This window comes from Peromyscus leucopus, chromosome 11, assembly GCF_004664715.2.
Source record: "Peromyscus leucopus breed LL Stock chromosome 11, UCI_PerLeu_2.1, whole genome shotgun sequence".
NCBI lineage: Eukaryota > Metazoa > Chordata > Mammalia > Rodentia > Cricetidae > Peromyscus > Peromyscus leucopus.
In genome coordinates this window covers 23,485,035-23,507,152 of record NC_051072.1, presented here as the reverse complement: position 1 = coordinate 23,507,152, position 22,118 = coordinate 23,485,035, and the positions used below count along the sequence as shown (strand labels likewise).

At 39.0% G+C, this 22,118-nt stretch overlaps 1 protein-coding gene across 1 annotated transcript in view; it reads left to right on the top strand.

Moving 5' to 3' along the window:
* The window catches only part of LOC114697325 (UDP-glucuronosyltransferase 3A1-like), a 36,010-nt gene extending 27,041 nt beyond the window's left edge, over positions 1–8,969 (top strand). The window contains exons 4-7 of the mRNA XM_037209391.1: positions 709–1,240; positions 4,264–4,495; positions 5,781–6,000; positions 7,523–8,969. Of these exons, the coding sequence (XP_037065286.1) occupies positions 709–1,240; positions 4,264–4,495; positions 5,781–6,000; positions 7,523–7,799 (1,261 nt within the window). The 3' untranslated portion in view covers positions 7,800–8,969. The remainder of the gene's footprint in view (positions 1–708; positions 1,241–4,263; positions 4,496–5,780; positions 6,001–7,522) is intronic.
* Positions 8,970–22,118: the final 13,149 nt, after the last annotated feature.

Genomic DNA, 22,118 nt, shown 5'->3' with positions numbered 1-22,118 from the left:
TTCTTTGAGATCTATATCATTGATGGCTTCTACTTCTTTGAGATCTACTATAATCCTTGATGGCTTCTAAGGCAGAAGAAAATAAACCAACACCTATGATGGACAGGAATAGATCCTTAAAGGAAATGTGATTCAAGAAGAAGTAGTTTGGGAAGCAGAGCTATATCTATATCAGAATAACTAAAGCTGAAGATTTTGAACAACAGCTGTAATTCACATGGAAATGTGGTGCAACATTATTACCTGGAATATCCTCCCCAACTCTGATAAGCAAATATCATTAGGAAGAAAATAAATATCTCCCTGTAGTAAGGAGAGGAATAGAAAATGAATTCATATGGGCCTATTTATTTTTAATTAAGAATATTTTATTTTATGAAAAGCAATGTGTTTTACATATTAAGTAACACTATAATTTGTATAGCATTAAACAGGAGGAAAAAAATTCAAGCCATAGAGCCTCTTCTCATGAAATATATTAAAAATAATTTATTCTAAGTGTGTTAGGGTTTTATTTAGCTCAGCCTGCAAGACTCAAAGTCATAAGTCTATGACAAGCCTTGAACTTTTGGTACTTCTGTCTCCATTTCCAGAGTGTTGGATTATAGGCTTGCATTTGTCTAGCTGTGAAATACTTACTTTGAATGTAACAGTCTTCCAAATAGTATTAAGAAGCTCTTCAAAATATTTGTTGTTATTTTTTTATAGGTCTAACCATCACACCAATATAAAGATCTTTGGATATTTTGTGGACTTATGCAGTCACTTATTAAGCAGAAAGGACATCATGGACTCCTTAAGAAAGAAGAAATTTGACTTACTCTTTTTAGATGCAACAGATCCTTGTGTTTTCTTGATCGCTGAGAAACTTGGGAAACAATTTGTGGCTTTTCTTCCCGTGGTATTTAGCATTATAGACTATGGGGTACCACACCCTTTGTCTTTTGTCCCAGGATTTGGTTCCAGTTTAACTGACCAAATGTACTTCTGGGCCAGAGTGAAGAACTTCCTGATGTTCCTTGATTCATCCACGAAGCAAAGAGAAATACTTTCTCAATATGACGGCATCATCCAGGAGCATTTTGCAGAAGGCTCTCAGCCAGTTTTGTCTGAACTCCCATGGAAAGCAGAGCTGTGGTTTGTCAGCTCTGACTTTGCCTTGGATTTTGCTCATCCCGTGTTTCCCAACATCATCTATGTGGGAGGCTTAACGGACAAACCTGTTAAACCAATACCTCCAGTGAGTGATAACTTATCCCTCAGTTTATCTTTCATTTGGAGGCCTGCATTGCTTAGATGGTGTCTTAGTTAAGGTTTCTATTGCTGTAAGGAGACTCTATGACCACAGCAACACTGATACAGGAAAACATTTAAAATGTGGGTGTCTTACAGTTTCAGAAGCTTAATCCATTATTATCATGGTGGGAAACATGGTGCCATGTAGGAAAAAATGATATTGGAGAGGGAGCTCAGAGTTCTACAACTTCATCCATAGGCAGCAGGACGTGAACTGTGACATCAGGCATAGTTGAGTGTAGGATATCTCAAAGCCTACCCCCACAGTGACTCACTTTCTTCAACAAGGCCACACTCACTCCTACAAGGCCATACCTATTAATGGAACCACTCCCTTTGGGGGCCATTTTATTTCAAATCACCATAGAAGAAAATTGTCACTTGGTAAAGATGTCCTGGAAGGAAGGAAGTACTCTAAGGCAACAGAAGAATTCTGAGTCTACATTTTTAGGTTTGTGAAAGTACAATGTTAGAATACCCCATGCTAAGTTTGAATACTTGGTTAGATGGTACAAAATGTGAGTTTCTTTTGTCTCTCTCTATTCCTGGATGTGGTAGAATAACTCCTTTAGTTATTATTGATATTTCCAATTGAATTTTTGTGGCTGTGATGACTGCCAACATAAGGAAAATCAGACTTTATATCAAAACTCTCAAAGAAGTTTAAAACTATATATATTTAAAACTTTGTGTCTATCAAACATTGCAACTATAAAAATATTACTTCAAATGTGAAATAGTTAACTTACAGAGAAATATGTCATCTATATACAAAATATGAAAATAAGAATATGAAGAAAATGTAAGGAATTTAAAGAAGAAATAAATAATAACTTAAGACTCAACTCTACAGTTTTAGAATTAGACAACTATCCAGTAAAATTATCACCTTGAATAATACTATAGACCCAATAGAATTATTAGAAATATATAGATCATGCTTAAAATGTATTTGTAAGTGATTTTTTGTGCGTGAGTGCTTGCCCTGCAGGTATGTGTGTGCATCACATTTGTGCAAGTGCCCAGAAGAGGCCAGAAGAGGGTACTGGATCTCTTAGAGCTAGAATTACAGAGATTTGTGGTTGCTCTGTGGGAACTGAACTGTGGTCCTCTGGAAGGACAGCCAATTCTCTCAGCTGCTGAACTATCTCTCCAGTTCTGAGTGTTCATTCCAACAACAGCAGAGCACAAAATCTTCTCTAATGCACAAAACAAATTCCTTGGTTCATGTGTTACCCTTCCCGCCCCCCAAAACAACCCCAAGATTTGCAAATTCTCAGATTAATGTAAACATCTCTTACCACAGTGGGATGAGTAGAAAACAACAATATGTAAAATCAAAGGGAAAAATCAAGAGGAACATTTGAAAATATTATATATAAATGGAAAGGAGACAAAACACAATGGAAAAATGGAGTGCAATAAAAACAAGACATAGAATATAATTCATAGCTATTATTTTCTCTATTAGTACAGACAAAGTATTTGAAATTGATAGTCTAAACCTTCATTATAAGGCACAAATAATGATGAGATTACTAAACAGGACACTAGCAGAAAGAATGGGCTTAAAATAATCAAAGTGTAGATGATTGAAACAATGAATAGAAAACATTAGAATCAATAAAATCAAAAGAGTAAAATGCTGAAAAGCATTAGAGTCATTGAGAATATAAATAAGAAAGAACAACAAAATAAGTTCTAAATAAAAAAATTATCCACTATTATTTAAAACAATAAAGATTATAAGGGAATTATACAAACATGATATATCATCAAATTAGGTGATCTACATGAGTGGACATATTCCTATGCAAGTGTGTTAACATAACTGACTCAAGAAAAAATAGAAATTCTTAAAGTTATGGGAATAAATTAGACTGACCGATATTAAGTCTTTCATTAAGGAAGTCTGATATAATATGGATTAAGTGATGAATTAAGTGAAACACTTAAGAATTAATGCCAGTTCCTCTATAAATATTTGTGGCACTTCCACAGGAAAGAATACTTCTCCAGCCATTCTATGAATCTATAATTACTCTGTAAGCAAAGGTAGAAAACAACATCAGAGGAGAAGACATTATACCACACAGCAATTGAAGGAATTTTGTTTACTGAATTTCCAGCATGAAGATAAAATAATACAAAGGATGTCAAAAATAGTTAGGAAGGATCTCAAATTATTAAAGAAAAGAATGCCCTTAGCAATTGTAAACTCTGAAGATTACATTTTAAGCAGTAGAAATCAGTTATTCAAATAATATCTAGTGTATGTATTTGCTTGGAAGAGTAATCTATAAGAGCTGAAAGGAGTAGCACGAATTTTAAAAGGTCTTATTGATAAACACAAACCTGGAGCCGGGTATTAGGGTGATCACTGAATGATCAGAGAAACAGAACAATTCATCAAACCTCATCTTTAAATTCCTTAGCTCATCTTGTTTACTCAGACTGAAAGCCTCTGAGTCCTCATCAAAATAGATCTCAGCTGAACTGCTACTAAGAGCTAAAAGCTTAAAAATGCTTTAGTTCCTGGTCCTCAAGCATTATATACCTTTTTGCTTCCTGCTATCACTTCCCGGGATTAAAGACATGTGTCACTATGCCTGGCTGTTTCCAGTGTGGCTTTGAACTCACACAGATCCAGATGAATCTCTGCCTCCAGAATGCTAGGATTAAAAGAATGTGCTACAACTGCCTAAACCTATATTTAATATAGTGGCTGTTCTGTTCTCTGACCCCCAGATAAGTTTATTGGGGTGCACAATATATCAACCACACAAAGTTACTGCTATTCAATGCAGTAACTACCCCAGACACAGCTATACAGGGACTATGAAAGTAGTTTTATCATATAGAACACAAACAACCAAAGCATGGATTTATTTGACAACTGGTATTGTTTCATGTCATAACTGCTTTAACAAACCATTTTTTTTTCAAATTTCTTTATGTTTATTATAGGACTTGGAAGATTTTATCATTAAGTTTGGAGACTCAGGTTTTGTCCTTGTGGCACTGGGCTCCACAGCATTCCTGTATCAGACCAAAGAACTTATTAAGGAGATGAACAGTGCCTTTGCTCGCCTCCCTCAAGGGGTGCTGTGGACATGTAAGGATGCTCATTGGCCTAAAGATGTCAGAATGGCTCCAAATGTCAAAATCATGGATTGGCTTCCGCAGACTGACCTCCTGGGTAAACACCTCCTACTTCTTTATTTCCATTAATGTGCTTTGGGACTTAATAGATAACTGATGTCTGAGTGCTTGCAGTTGCAGAAAAAAGGCTGCTGATAGGTGAAGATATATGTCCAGCAGTCAGGTAGAAGGAGCTAGAGTACTTGGGAGAATCAGCCTGTGCTCCAGACTTGTCATAGCAACAACTTCCTCATCCTTTTCAACACAGACAGATCGCAATTCCCTAAATAGATATGTAGCCTTGACTTAAGAGTATTTACCATTGATCACTCCAACACAATCTTGACCAATATGTGGTCTACAACTACTCCTTGGGCGGTTGCCACCATTTGTTGCTGCTATTCTCACAGTGATGTGAGAAATCATTGGTATTTTGAAACACACTGACACATATGAATGTAAGCATGTAGACACATCTTAGTTGTCAGAAAAGGGCTGAAAACTCAGACACTTATAACATGGGTATTGTGGGGTTGAGAACATAGGGAGATATTTCAGTACCAACCCATGTAAGCTCACAATACAATATGAGAACACTGATTTCTGTAGCAACAGAGAATTCCCTACAGACACGTCCTTTCAAATGTTTTGTTTCTATGTGGTTTTATGGATACCTATATTTTCTACACTCAGTGGCTGAATCAGAGGTTTGTACCAAAGACTGACTCAAAAGAAGCTGGGAAATTTTTCACATAGGTCTCTGTTAAGTAAAATCATAGGTTATACAATAGGAATAAGACTTGATTTCTAGGGAAAATTGGTAGATTTTGTGTGAGGTATAGTTTGGGATGATTTCTTTATGATCATAAGAAATGTTTGGTAGCTTTCAATATGGAGCAACAGTCAAGACCTATAAATGCAGAACTTTCTGGTCTACCATCCCCTTCTGTAAGCTTCTCTTAAAATAGAGCAGATAACACCCATAATATAGACTTCATGTGAGATCAGACATGAAAAGCAAGAGAAGGCCAAGGTTAGACAAGTGAAGAAGAAAGCAACAGTGGAGAAGATGAGGATGAGTAGAAGGACAAGGAAACTTGCCTCACTTGTCACTGTCCTTGTAGCTGTCTCTGGCTCTAGGTCTTAGACAGATTTTGATTGAAGTAAGGCATCTCTCTGCAGAGAGAAGGCTGGGTATCACATGCTGGAACATTGCAAATCTCTAAAGCAACATCAGTAAATTCATTCTCCCCAGCATATTGGCATTTCCTGGATCTGCTGCTTTACCTGGAATCTGAAATGTTGATAGTGACATATTGGATGATCTTTCTCTTTTGCAACAGCTCATCCTAGTATTCGACTTTTTGTCACCCACGGGGGAATGAATAGCATAATGGAGGCCATCCACCATGGAGTGCCCATGGTCGGGATTCCCTTTTTTGGAGACCAGGCTAAAAACATGGTTGTAGTAGAAGCAAAGAAAATTGGTGTTTCTGTTCAGCTAGAGACACTCAAGGCAGAGACATTTGCACGTACACTAAAAGAAGTCATAGAAGACAAGAGGTATGCAGCTCTATGGGGTTGGGGTCTCTTAGGCTGAATATAGGCTTAGTATTAATTGGACTGTGTAGTCTGTTTATCAATGAAACAGAATTTTGTGGGATGTGTTATAATAAATGTGTGATACGTGAAAGTCCTGCTTTTCCTTTGCTAATAATCCTAATTTTGGGTGAGGAGCTGAGAATATGCTTCTACCTGATGTGGTGCGATGACTTCTTATGGTCACATTATCTTTATGATCTTTCATATTTTGGGTACCTATAATAGAATTTCAGTTGAAGCAGGAGAGATCATTGGCATGTTCTTTACGTGGCCAATCTCCCTGAATCATCAAATACCTAAAGAATTTCTATTGACTCAGAAGTTAATGATCTTAGTTACTATTGTATTATTGTGAAAAGGTACCATGAGCAAGGCTACATGTAAGATAAAGCATTTATTTGGTTCTTGCTTACAGTTTCAGAGGGTTAGTCCATGATCATCATGGTGGTGACTGTGTCTGCAGGATGGTACTGGAGCAATAGAAGAGAGCTCACATCTTGATCTGCAGGCAGGAGACAGAATGAGCAAGAGTGGGCCTGGCGAGGGCTTTTTGATCCCCGCCAGTGAGAAACCTCCTCCAATAAAGTCACAGTTCTTAATTCTTCCTTAACAGTCCACCAACTGATAAGAAAACATTCAAATATATATGACTATGGGAGCCATTCTCATTCAAACTATGACAAGGACAATTGCATGGCCTTAATGGGCTGACCTTCCCTCTTCAGGGTCTTTTTGTTGAACTCACAGAACCATCTCTCCAACGTTGTCCTTAGGAGAACATGTTTTTGGCTATTACTTTTTCTGTCCTTGAGGTCACTCATCATGCACTACTTTGTCTTTAACACTTTGAAAGATTTGCAATATCTCCACCATGTGTGTCATTATTGTCTGTTCCACACTAGCACATATGAAGCACGTACCATGAGGAAGCAGTGGTATCAGTTTCTACTCTGTTCCTGGGGCTCAGGACAGGTCTGTTATAATGGAACTTTTTACAAATCTAGCACAAATGCAATAGTAACAAAGACAAAAAGAGGTGACCCACATATTCCTTGCACAACCGGCACAATGATTTCACAATCAAACATGACTAAATACTCAGGTTTCAATGTCCAATCACTTAATCAGACAGACATCATGTCACACAGGTTCACATATATTTAATGTGAGCATACCTTCAGCACAATAGGTAAAATCCTTACAGACATTAAAAATGTTTCTCTTCAAGGGTTAATTTTGATCCTTCTTGAATTAGGTTTTTCTGTTTAGCTTTTCATTGAACGTTTTTTAAATTGAACTTTTAGTTGGGACTCAGGTAGACAGTGTCAACAAAAATGTATGCTAACAATTTTGTTAAAGCTGACCTATGGAAATGTACTAGAAACAAAATGTGTGTGTGTGGGGGGGGCGTGTGTATACGTTATAAAGTCCCAACTACTGGCACAGCACATTGGTAACACATTCTCTCTGTGTCTGCCCATAGGTTCAAGTCTGCAGCCATGGCTGCCAGGGCCATCAGGCGCTCTCACCCCCTGACACCTTCCCAGCGTCTGGTGGGCTGGATTGACCACATCCTACAAACAGGGGGAGGAGCACATCTCAAGCCCCATGGCTTTCAACAGCCATGGCATGTGCAGAACCTGCTGGATGTCCTAGTGTTCCTGTTGGGGCTCACTCTGGGCACCTTGTGGCTGTTGAAGAAAATGCTGGGCTTGTTGCTCAGGTTCCTGGGTGTGGTCAGGAAGGAAAAGAAGGCATAATGTTAGGTTTGACCTGGGGAAGGATGTTGGGAACTCTGGCTTTTTACATGCCTGCCCCTTGCCTAAGACAAGGAACTCCCAGGGTTCTCCTCTTTCCCTCTTCCTACTGGTGGACCTCCAGTTGTCCTCACTGTTTTCTGCCTCTTTCCTAACACTCATGCAGTACACTAACTGACTGGTGACTCCACTACCTGTATCGCCTGGCTCTAGTACAATCCTTTCTTTCCCAGCTGTTTCTTCTCTTCACTCCTTTCTGCCATTGACAGTGTTATGACAGTTTCATCCTCTCTGTGACTTCTATTCTCTGACTCTAATTTCTCATATCATTTGAGATAAAAACCCCAAATAGTTGACAAATTCTATTAATCCTCTATTTTTCTTATCTTATAATCTCTCTTTAGAGTTCAGAATGCCTGTCCTGCTCCATTCTACTCTTTCTGTTAGGTAGGAATACCCACTCCTAGAATGTAATGTGAACCAGTTTGCCTGACAATGACAACATATGAATGAAGTAACCTTATTTTTCTTGGTAGACATCAAAATTATAGTTCATATGCAGTTGGAGGGTTTGGAGAATCATCTTTGATATGACTGATATGATAGATTTATTTCCCTATGTCTGAGAAATTATAATAAGTAAGGAAAAGGAACTACATTCTATCCACTTATTGGTGTAACAGCTAAAACAGAAATAACAGAGTAACAGTAAAACAGAATAAACTAGAGATTTATAAATTGATTCAGCATCAACTTCAGTGATATTAAGTAAGAAAATAGAAAGAGAAGTGATAAATGTAGAATGTCCTATTTGATAGAAGTTCAGGGACAACAAGCAATGTGTGGCTATTCATAAAATATTATTTATGAAACCAAGTGTACATGGGAAAGTCCTGTGATGGTATATCTGCAGTGTGTGGATGAGGATCACATTTCATAGCTCATATTACACACAGCCTCTGGATTTGCAGGTTTGCTACTATTGTATATATAAAGCATGTTAAAATAGAAAAATAGCTAAACCCTTAAAATAAAATATATACAGAAATGAATGCACTTCTTTCACCAGCATTTTTATAACTATACAAGTATGAAAAAAACTATTACAATGACAGTTGAGAAAGTTTAATTTGCACATTAAATTCTCATATTAAAGACAAAGATAATTGCAAATAACCTTGCAGTTTATTATTTGTATTTCATAGATGTGTGGATTATTATTTGAGAATGCATTATCTTTGCATAGGTTGAGAAAATAAGCAAATAATTTGATGACAATGAACAGTTCCATAGCTACTAAAAGAAGAATTTGAAATGGGGATTTAGAAAGAGTAGTGACATTACCATATGGGCTTATAGTTCAGCTTAAGGGCTGACCCCAAATTCATCATTTTATGTGCTAAAGACAGGAGGAGCTCAACACAGAGGTACAGATGTGAGACTTTTATAGTCTTAATCAACCTGTTATTCCCTAAATCTGACCAATACAAAGATAAGAAAGAAAAGCAGTAGTCTTTCACTAGGAAGGAGTGGACCTTGGTAATATATTCTAGTCTCTAAATACCATTTCCCATGAAAAGGAATCCAGATCCCTTAAAAATGTGTGGTTTGAAGAACCCATTTCCTGTATACCAGGCCTGCTCCCTGTGTCTGCCCGATGTCATTCCACGTAAGCCACACCCGACCTCCAGACCCCACCATTCTCTTGCCCAATCTGCTCTGCTCACATATAACACTGAATTGACAAAAAAAAAAGTCCCTGTGCTGGGATCCCCTGACCAATTCCCAGGATATAAATGATCAAGGCAACATTTTACCCCTAAACCTATCAGGCCTATAGAAATATTTGCTGACAAGAAATCTCTGTATGAATCCCAGGATGCATAATCTAAAAGAAAATTATAAACATCATCTAAATTCAAGGAGCTTAAAAGAAAATCAAAGAAACAAATAAAACAAAATTAACAAGAAAGAACTTGAGAAGAACAAACACCTGAGTGATGTCCATTAACAGCCTGGCATAGATGGAGGAGGGACTAGAGGGGCCCTACTTCTCAATAGTGAGCTGTTTTCTGATGATACATCTTGGGAGAGAGGAGTGATTGTCTTTAGTCATGTATCCACTGGTACTCCATCAGTGTTTTCTTTTAATTAAATAATATTTTTTTATTTATTTTACATACCAACCACAGCTCCCCCTCCCTCACCTGCTCCTGCTACCCCCCACCTCTCCCAACCCACACCCATGTGCTCCTCAGAGAGGGTAAGGCCTCCCATGGGGAGTCAACAAGGCCTATAACATTTGGTTGAGGGAAGACAAGCCCCTCTCCCCACATCAAGGCCGAGCAAGGCATCCCAGCATATGGAATGGATGTCAAAAAGCCAGATCATGCACCAGGGATAGATTCTGGTCCCACTGCCAGCCTACAAACAGAACAGGCTACAAAACTGTCACCCACATGCAGAGGTCATAGTTTAGTCCCATGCAGTCTCCCCAGCTGTTGGTCTATAGTCCCTGAGCTTCCACAAGTTCAGGTCGTTTGTCTCTCTGGGTTTCCCCATTATTATCTTGACCCCCACCCATTGCTCCTATAATCCCTCTTTTTCACTTTTACTGGACTCTTAGAGTTTGGCCTAGGGCTTGCATGTGGGTCTCTGCATCTGCTTCCATCAGTTACTGGGTGAAGGTTTTATGGTGACAGTTAAGGTAGTCACCTACCTGATTGTAGGAGAAGGACAGTTCCGGCACTGTCTTCCCTATTGCCAGGGGTCTTAGCTGGGGTCATCCTTGTGGATTCCTAGGTATTTCCCTAGCATTAGGTTTCTCCCTAGTCTTATAATGGCTCCTTTTCCTTGCTCTCCCCTCCTCCAACATGACCATCACACTCCCCAATGTTCTCATCCTCCATGCCCTCCCCTTTATCATACCCCAACTCCCTGTTTACGCAGAAGGACTCATCTATTTCCCCTTCCCAAGGTGATCCATGTATCCTTCTTAGGGTCCTCCTAAGTTATGTAGCTTCTCTGGAGCTGTGTATTGTGGTCTGGTTATCCTTTACTTTACATCTAGTATTCACTTCTGAGTGAACACATACCATGTTTGTCTTTCTGGATCTGGGTTACCTTGCTCAGGATAATTTTTTCTAGTTCCATCCATTTGCCTGCAAATTTCATGAAGTCATTGTTTTTACAGGTGAGTAATACTCCATTATGTAAGTGTACCATATTTTCTTTATTCATTCCTTTTGAGGGGCATCTAGGTTGTTTCTCGTTTCTGGCTGTTATGAAAAAATGCTGCTATGAACACAGTTGTGCAAGTGTCCTTGTGGTATGATTGATCTTCCTTTGGCTATATGCCCAAGAGTGGTAATGCTGTGTCTCAAGGTAGATTGCTTTCCAAGGTAGATTGTTTTCTAAGAAACCCCCACACTGATTTCCAAAGTGGCTGTATTGCAAGTTATGTTCTGAACAAAACACCAGAGACTCAATCCAGTCCAGGAGGAGAGTCAGATGGAGGAAGTACAGCAATGAGAGTGCTCCCCTCATACATCTGAAACACTGCCTGCCAGTACCTAAGGAGCTCAGTGTGACAAGATCTCAAGGTAACCTCTGTGTTTGACTAAGTCTGGATTTTCACTGCGTGTGTAAGTCACAGGAGCCCTCGAGTGGCACATTGAGCAGATTTCTCTCTCTCTCTCTCTCTCTCTCTCTCTCTCTCTCTCAAGTCAGAAATTCCAAAGACGCTGATATCTTACAAGTAAATTCTATTGAAAGGAGAAGTTTGCAACGGACCCCCACCCACATCCTCCACTGCCACCTAACTATTACAGGTAAAAGTTTATCCTCATAGCCTGCAGAGTTGCTTCACTCAGATCAAGTTCATTATCTAGAATCAATTCAAATAAGGTTGCTGCAGGAATAAGTATATGCCAGTTATGTCAAAGAAGAATCCTTTAGGTGCAAATATCAGAAGATCTGACCATCAATGGGATAAACAAACAATACAAATCACATGGCAGTTGTATTGAGTCAGGCTGTTGTTGACATCTGTAGTAGCTCTATTATATTAGTCTTCTAAGATGTTGATTGGCTTATGAGCAAGCCTTTGGTGCACTTTCTTGATTGATGGTTGATACAAGAGGACCCAGACTACTGTGGGTGGTTAACTTGGGCTGATGGTTGAAGGTGCTATAACAAAGTAGGTTGAGCAAGCCATGAACATCAAGCCAGTAAACAGCATCCCTCCGTGGCTTCTGTATCAGCTCCTGCCTCCATGTTCTTGCACTGTGTGAGTGCTAACCTGGACTTCCCTTAGTGATGGACTGTGCTGTGGACAGTAAGATGAAAAAACCCTTTCCTCCCATTGTTTTATCCATGGTATTTTCTCATAGTACTACAAACTCTATCTAATGATAATTAGGAAATATGTCCAATTGCAAAAATGGGGATCAGTACTTAATTTCGTTGTAGTATTAATAGAAATAATAAAGAACAGACTTCTGAAGAACATAGAGCTCATAGCACCACACTGAAAGGAAAAAGAAGTTCTCACCAGTCACTAACTGAAATGCTTAGTGGTAGACTTCATCCCCTAGAACTCTAGGGAAAAAAATATCTTTTCTTTATAAATTATTTTTTTTTTGTTAAAAGAAGGAGAGGGTAAGGAAATGGGGAAGCGAGACCAGTAGCATAAGGGACCCTATAGAATCGGATTTAGATCAAGCACTGAACCTAGTCTGCCATAAGAAGAGACACCTCTAAGCTCTTGTCTCTGATGTCAGCTTGAGCTATTTGGGTGCAATGCTAAACTAAGATCCCATCTGAGTGACTGAACACTGCTTCTGGAGTCAGAAAGCTAAACAAACCTATGATGTAAATGCTTGTGAGGGCAACATAAGATATGGCCATGCTCCTCACGATGAAGTGAGGTAACAGAGGCAGGAGGGGAAGAGGAGAGAAGGCAAGCATGCTCTCCTCAAAATCGCTTCAAGCTCCCCTAGTTTAACTGGCAGCCCCATGCTCTGTAGATTGCTTTTCTCCTCTATTCTTTTTATACAGAACAATGCTTTAAAGCTACAGGAATTATTACAACAACACTACATCTTTTGTTTTTGAGAAAGTTGAATGCAATGACATGGACACTTAACAATTACAGAAATGCCTTAAATGGCACTTAAAAAAATATTGCTCAGTGTGGTGGTATTGTGTTCCCCAAAATATTGTGTACTCTAATAAATTTATCTGGGGTCAGAGAACAGACAGCCACTAGATACAAAGGCTAGAAAATGGTAGCACTCACACCTTTAATCCTAGCATTCCAGAGATAGAAATCCCTCTGGATCTCTGTGAGTTCAAGGCCACATTGGAAATAGCCAAGCATGGTGACACGCCTTTAATCCCAGAAAGCCAGCCTTTAATCCCAGGGAGTGGTGGTAGAAAATAGAAAGCTATATAAGGCGTGAGGACCAGAAACTAGAGGTTTTGGCTGGTTAAGCATTTGGCTGGTAAAAACATGTGGCTGGTTAAGCATTCAGGCTTTTGAGCAGTAATTCAGCTGAGACCAATTCCGGATGAGGACTCAGAGGCCTCCAGTCTGAGGAGACAAGACCAGCTGAGGATCCGGCGAGGTGAGATAGCTGTGGCTTCTTCTGTCTCTCTGATCTACCAGCATGGACCCCAATAACTCGTCTCAGGTTTGATTTTATTAATAAGAACTTTTAAGATTCCTGCTACATCTGGCGCCCAACGTTCGTGTTACGAATTCATGAAAAAGCTGTTTGCCTGTGGCCTTGTGAGCCCCAGCTCAGACCCAAGCTACACTCAGCCGGTTGTGGTGGCGCACGCCGGTTGGATTTGCTGAAGGAGGCAGAGGCAGGAGGACCCCGAGTTTGAGGCTGGCCTAGGAGGCTTGGGAGAATCTTTAGCCCGGACTGAACCACAAACAGTGGTGGGACCATGGAAGCAGTGGCTACTGCTCCACGTTGCCAGCTCCTTCTCATCATGTTGGTGACTGCGGTGATGCTGCTACCTGGGACGAAGGGTTTACTGCTGCTGGTTCAGAGAAGAATTGCCAGGACCATCATGTTACAAGAAAGCATCGGCAAAGGTCAGTTTGGAAAAGTTTGGCAAGACAAATGGTGGGGAGAAATTGTTGTGAAGATTTTCTGTTCTAGGGAAGAATGTTCATGGTTCCGAGAGACAGACATTTATCAGACTGTGATTGCTCCAAACCACAGAGGAGGCACAAAAAAAAAAAAAAAAAAAAAAGTCTGCAGGAAACCATGACCATGCCTAACAGTGACTTTGAAATCTTCAAAAAGATGACAGGATCCTACAATGATGATTCCACATGGACTATGATAAAGCCATTAAGCCTATTAACACCATGGAAAAATCGACTTTGGACTACAAACTGATCAGAACAATTTCGAGAGGACTAGTTGAGATGATCCAGCCTGACAGACTACTCAAACAAGGACTTGAAACAAGCCCTGAACTTCCCTATTATCCAGAGACTGGACAAATGATACAGGACTTGATGATTAACCCAAAAATTTTCTTTTCAAGATTCCCTAAAGATATCTTCACCCCTAGAAATCAGAAAGAAAAAGAGAATAAGATATGAGATAGATCATTGAATCTACTCTGAGAAAAAAGGTAAAGAAATAATAGGATAAATAGGTAGATCATTGAATCTACACTGAAGAAAAAGGGGAAGATATAAAAATGACAAAAGGTAGACTACTGAATGTATTATGAAAAGAAAAAAGAGAATATGGATATGATAAGATAAAAAGGGAGATTATGGAATCTACTTTTAAAAAGGAACTACTTGTTTTAAATAAGATAAGTAATGAAAACTTTTTGGTCTGAGTTTATCAGATGTTACTGGACTGGACATTGTTAATATATATAATGGAGTTTTTATCTGAATCTGTCAAATGTTAATGGACTAGACATCATTAATGTAATTTTTGTCTGTATATATTGTATATACTTATTAGATAGTTTTCTTGTATTAGTTATAAGCTTTCTTTAATTTTAGACAAAAAGAGAGGAGATGTGTGGTATTGTGTTCCCCAAAATATTGTGTACTCTAATAAATTTATCTGGGGTCAGAGAACAGACAGCCACTAGATACAAAGGCTAGAAAATGGTAGCACTCACACCTTTAATCCTAGCATTCCAGAGATAGAAATCCCTCTGGATCTCTGTGAGTTCAAGGCCACATTGGAAATAGCCAAGCATGGTGACACGCCTTTAATCCCAGAAAGCCAGCCTTTAATCCCAGGGAGTGGTGGTAGAAAATAGAAAGCTATATAAGGCGTGAGGACCAGAAACTAGAGGTTTTGGCTGGTTAAGCATTTGGCTGGTAAAAACATGTGGCTGGTTAAGCATTCAGGCTTTTGAGCAGTAATTCAGCTGAGACCAATTCCGGATGAGGACTCAGAGGCCTCCAGTCTGAGGAGACAAGACCAGCTGAGGATCCGGCGAGGTGAGATAGCTGTGGCTTCTTCTGTCTCTCTGATCTACCAGCATGGACCCCAATAACTCGTCTCAGGTTTGATTTTATTAATAAGAACTTTTAAGATTCCTGCTACAGCTCAGTATGGTAGAGAGGGGAAATAGGCGTTACAACATTAAAAGGAGGGAACACAATTGGCAAAATCAGTACAGCTCTTTGGGCACTTGCTGTTCTTAAGGTCTGGGCTCATGTGACTGCCACCCTGTAGGATGGTTTTCTTGCAGTACACACTGCCTGTGACTCAGTACACCAAGCACCAAGAGGCAAAGGAAGACTGGCAGAAACCAAAGGAGAGCTGGCCAGTCACTGTGGTGCATATTCCAGACAGCCAGGAAAGGAGGAATCTCCATCTTGGCACATTTTCTTTGCATATCCTTTGCTCTGCCTTCCATTATGTAATTCAGCCCTCTCCCCTCTGCATCTTCCCAGACTGACTCCTTTCTTGTAGTTTTATTTGAGCAGGCCAAAGCTGCTCCAGTTCCTTTGACTATTTGTCAGGGAAACCAAGGGCAGGACTTCATTTTTGAGGATGTGATAAGAAATTTCTTTGGACTAAATAATAATCCGGTTGTTGAAGAATTTGGTGTTTTAGGATGTGTGGGTTAATAGTCTAGAGAGCTCTTTGATGAATGTGTTTGCAGGTTGATGTCTACGAGGTGGAGGAGGCAGGGAGGGAAGGAGGGAGAGAAGGGTAATTCAATTTCTTCAACCAGATAGCACTAAACACAACTCAATGAAATGCTGAACAGAAGTGTAGGTTGGGGCCTGAGTGAATCTCTCTTTCCTAAGGCTCAGCCTAAACAGAACCTTAAGAAATGTTCTCAGATGCAGATTTCTGTGTGTTTCCATGTCCCATTTGACAAGAATGTTGGAAATCCAGGCTGAGAAGTAGCAGTAGCAGTCAGCTGTACAAAAGAGCAGTGGGATGAGACAGCCTGTATAGGACCAGTGCCATTACTCGCCTTTGGGGGGGGGGGGCTGCTCTATTCATCCTCTGCCCAAGATCTCCAAGGCCCTGTCTTTTGTTGCTCTGTGAATGTCCATTCATCTGCCATTGTGGGTGTGGGTTGGTAAGTGTGTCTGTGGGGCAGAGGCAACCAACACTCCAGACACAGCCCTAGTCCTCCTTTTCCCTCAAACCTCAAGTTCAGTCACTTGGAATTTTAAATGGATCCATCATTGTCCACAGGGGCCAGGGAGCATATTAGACACAACAGATACATTCTAACTGTGTCTTCCATCTTCTGTGACTTCTCACAGATGTGGCATAAATGTACATAGACACACAAGTGCACATGAAAAAAACAGTTAAAATGGTGTATTTCTCTACTTTGGTTACTTTTTTTTTTTTTTTTTTTTTTTTTTTGCTTTGGCCAAAACATATGGTTTGCCAGCCATCTAAAATATATAGTGGGAGACACAGACTCCATCAGTTCCAATTGGTTCAACAGGGAAGTCTTTGTTCTTCTAGCTGATCACTCTAGACTATAGGCTTTAGGCGCAGGGGCTCACACATGCCCCAGTACCCCCATCCATTGTAGCCCCATTGCAGGCCAGCAGGCAGGACTCCTGCAGGCAGGCTGAACTACCATCATTCACCACCAGACACTACAAGCCCCACCCACCCCCAAACCCACCCATCCTCTGAGATCACAGCTTCTCCCTGAGACACCGAGTCCCTCAACTCTGAGTGGTCTGAGAGCTCTGATTGGACCAAGAGCTCCCATTGGACGAAGAGCTCCCATTGGACCAAGAGTGCCAATTACACCAAAAGAGGCTCCCTCAGACACAGACACCATTTACACCAATTGGAGGAAGAAATGGGTAGATGCCAGTGCAAAAATACATTCAACAACATAAAGAGCAATATGGCACAACCAGAACCTAGTGGTTCTATATCAGCAAGACCTGAACATCCCAACAGAGAAGAAACAGAAGAAATCCACCTTATAATTAAATTTAAGAAGATGATAGAGGCCTTTAAAAGAGAAATGAAAAGTTCCCTTAAAGAAATCAAAGAAAAGACAAACAAAAAAATTGGAAGAAATCAATAAATCTCTTATAGAAAGCCAGGAAAACCAAGAAAAAGCAATCAAACAGGTAAAGGAAACAGGTCAAGACTTGAAAACTGAAATAGAGTCAATAGAGACACAAACCAAGGGAATGCTGGAAATGGAAAATCTGAGTAGATGAACAGGAACTACAGATGCAAGCATAACCAACAGAATGCAAGAGATGAAAGAACACATCTATGGCATTGAAGATACCATAGAGGAAATAGATTCATCAGTCAAAGAAAACACTAAAGCCAACGAAATCATACCACAAAACATCCAGGAAAACTGGACACCATGAAAAAACCAAACCTAAGAATAATAGAGGAAGAAGAAGGAGAAGAATACCAGCTCGAAGGCACAGAGAATATATTCAAAAAAATCATAGTAGAAAACTTTCCCTACATAATGAAAGAAAGCCTATGAAAATACAAGAAGCTTACAGAACACCAAATAGACTGGACCCCCCAAAAAAGTCCCCTTGCGATATAATAATCAAACCAGTAATCATAAAGAATAAAGAAAATATTAATAGCTGCAAAGGAAAAAGTACAAGTAACATATAAAGGCAGATCCATCAGAATGACACCTGATTCTCCATGAAGACTCTGAGAGCCAGAAGGTCCTGGACAGGCATTATACAGACGCTAAGAAACCATGGATGCCAACCCAGACTGTTATACCCAACAAAACTCTCAATTGTCATAGACTATGTAAACAATATATTCCATGATAAAGCCAATTTCAACAATATCTATCCACAAATCCAGTCCTACGGAAAGCACTAGAAGGAAAAATCCAACCTAAGGAAATTAGATACATCCATGAAAACACAGGTAGTAGATAATCCCACACCAACAAATACCAAAGAAGGGAAACACACAACACTACAACCAAACAAATAACAGGAATTAAAATCAATGGTTATTAATATCCCTTCATATCAATGATTCAATTTGCCTATAAAAAGACACAGGCTAACAGAATGGATATGAAAACAGGATCTGTCCTTCTGCTTCATACAAGAAACACACATCAACTTCAAAGACAGACTCTATTTCAGAATAAAAGGCTGGGAAAAGACTTTCCAATTAAATGGACGCAAGAAACATGGTGGTGTAGCTATCCTAATATCTAAGAAAAGAGACTTCAAACTAAAATGAATCGAAAGAGTTTGAGAAGGATATTATATATTCATCACAGGAAAAATCCACTAAGTTAAGTCTCAATTCTGAACATTTATGTCCCCAATACAAGGGCACCCACATTTGTAAAAGAAACATTACTAAAGCTTAAATCACACATCAAACCGCACACACTAGTAATGGGAGACTTCAACACCCCACACTCACCAATGGACAGGTCTGCCAGACAGAAATTTAGCAGAGTATTTGGGGAACTAACAGATATTATGAGTCAAATGGACTTAATAGATATCTATAGAACATTCTATCCTAACACAAAAGAATATACCTTCTTCTCGGCACCCATGGAATCTCTAAAATTGACCACATACTCAGTCACAAAGCAAATCTCAATAGATACAAAAATTTGGAATAACCTCCTATATCTTATTGGACCACTATGGCTTAAATTTAGATTTCAAAAATTACAGAAAGTCTATAATCTCATGGAAACTGAACAATGCTCAAATGAATCACCATTAGGTCAATAAAGAAATTAAAGATTTTCTAGAATTCAATGAAAATGAATGTACAACATACTCAAACATATGGGATGCTATGAAAGCAGTGTTAAGAGGGAATTCATAGCATGAAATGCCCACATAAAGAAGATGGAGAAATCTCACACTAGTGACTTAACAGCACACCTGAAAGTTCTATAACAACAACAACAACAACAACAAAACAAAAACAAAAATCTCACCCAGGAGGAATAGATGCCAGGAATTAATCAAAGTGAGGAATAAAATAAATAAAATAGAAACAAAGAGAACAATATAAGAAATCAATGGAACAAAGTGTTGGTTCTATGACAAAATCAAAAAAATAGACAAGCCCTTATCCAATCTAACCAAAAGGGAGAGAGAGAGAGCATCCCAATTAACAAAATTAGAAATGAAAAAGGAGATATAACAACAGACAATGAGGAAATCCAGAGAATCATCATGCCATAGTTGAAAACATATACTGCACAAAATTGGAAAATCTGAAAGAGATGGAAAATTTTCTGGATAGATACCCCATACCAAAGTTAAATCAAGACCATATAAACAATGTAAACAGACCAATAACCCTTAAGGGAATAGAATCAGTCATTAAGTCTCCCAACCAAAGAAAGGCCAGGACCAGATGGTTTCAGTGCAGAATTCTACCATAATTTCAAAGAACTAATATCAATACTCTTCGAATTGTTCCACACAATAGAAACAGAAGGAACATTACCAAACTCTTTTTATCAGGCTACAGTTACCTTGATACCCCACAAACCACAAAGGTGCAACAACGAAAGAGAATTATAGACCAATCTCCCTCATGAACATTGATGCAGAAATACTGAATAAAATACTGTCAAACCAAATCCACGAACACATCAAAAAATTATCCAACATGACCAAGTAGTCTTCATTCCAGAGATGCAAGGATGGTTGAACACAGGAAAATCTGTCAATGTTTATATACACCATATAAACAAAGAAAAAACACATGATCATCTCATTAGATGCCACAAAAGCCTTTGACAAAATTCAACATCCCTTCATGATAAAAATGTTGGAGAGATCAGGAATACAATGAACATACTTGAACATAATAAAGGCAATTTACAGCAAGCCAACAGCCAACATAAAATTAAGTGTAGAGAAACTCAAAGTGATTCCACTAAAATCAGGAACAAGACAAGGCTGTTCACTCTCCCCATATTTATTCAATATAGTGCTTGAAGTTCCAGCTAGAGTTCAATACTCACAAATAATGTAAAATACCTTGGGGTAACTCTAACTAATCAAGTGAAAGACCTGTATTATAAGAACTTTAAGCCTCTGAAGAAATAAATTGAACAAGGTATCAGAAAACGGAGAGATCTCTCATGCTCATGGATAGGTAGGATTAATATAGTAAAAATGGCATCTTACCAAAAGCAATCTAAAGATTCAATGCAATCCCCATCAAAATACCAACACAATTCTTCAGAGACTTGGAAAGAACAATACTCAACTTCATATGGAAAAACAAACAAACAAACAAACAAACAAAAAAACCAGGATAGTTAAAACCATCCTATACAATAAAGTAACCTTTGGAGGCATCACGATCCCTGACCTCAAGCTCGTCTATAGAGCTATAGCAATAAAAATAGCTTAGTACTGGCATAAAAACTAGCGTGTGGACCAATGGGATGGAATTGAAGACCATGACATTAATCCACACACATATGAACAATTGATATTTGAAAAAGAAGCCAAAACTGTACAATGGAAAAAAGAAAGCATCTTCAACAAATGGTGCTGATGACATTACTGGATGTCAACATGTAGAAGATTTCAAATAGATCCATATCTATCACCATGCACAAAAGTCAAGTCCAAGTGGATCAAAGACCTCAACATAAATCCAGTTACACTAAACTTGATAGAAGAGAAAGTAGGAAGTAGTCTTGAATGAATTGGCACAGGAGACCACTTCTTAAATACAACATCAGTAGCACAGACACTGAGAGCAACAATTAATAAATGGGACCTCCTGAAATTGAGAAGCTTTTTTAAGGCAAAGGACATGGTCAATAAGAGAAAATGACAGCCTACAGGATGGGAAAAGATCTTTACCAACCCCACATTTGACAGATGTCTGATCTCCAAAATATATAAAGAATTCAAGAAACTAGACATCAAAATAAATACAATCCAATTAAAAAATGGGCTACAGAGCTAAGTAGAGAATTCTTGACAGACGAATCTCAAATGGCAGAAAGACATTTAAGAAATTGCTCAACATCCTTAGTCATCAGGGAATTGCAAATCAAAATGACTCTGATATACCATCTTAACCCTTTCAGAAAGAATATGATCAAAAACACAGATAACAGCTTATGTTGGAGAGGATGCGGAGCCAGGGGAACATTCCTCTACTGTTGGTGGGAATGCAAACTTGGATAGCAACTATGGAAATCAGTATGGTGATTTCTCAAAAAATTGGGAATCAATCTACTTCAAGACCCAGATATACCACTTTTGAGCATATACCCGAGAAATGCTGAATCATACAACAAGGACACATGCTCAACTACATTCATAGAAACATTATTCATAATAGCCAGTACCTGGAAACAACTTAGGCGCCCCTCCACTGAAGAATGGATAAAGAAGTTGTGGCACATATACACAATGGAGTACTACTCAGCAGTAAAAAACAATGACAACATGAAATTTGCAGGCAAATGGATGGAACTAGAAAATATCATCCTGAGTGAGGTACCCAGAGTCAGAAGGACAATCATGGCATGTACTCACTCATAAATGGATACTAGAAGTAAAGCAAAGGATAGTCAAACTAAAATTCACAACTCCAGAAAGGCTAGTTAATGAGGAGAACCCTAGGAGGGACACCTGGATTGCCCTGGCAAGAGTAAATAGATGAGATCTCCGTGAGTAAACTGGGGCTACTAGCAATAGTGGAGAGGGTGTCTGAGCTGGCTTACCCTGATAATCAGATTGGTGACTACCCTAACTGTCATCATAGAGTCTTCATCCAGTAACTGATTGAAGCAGATATCTATGGTCAAGCA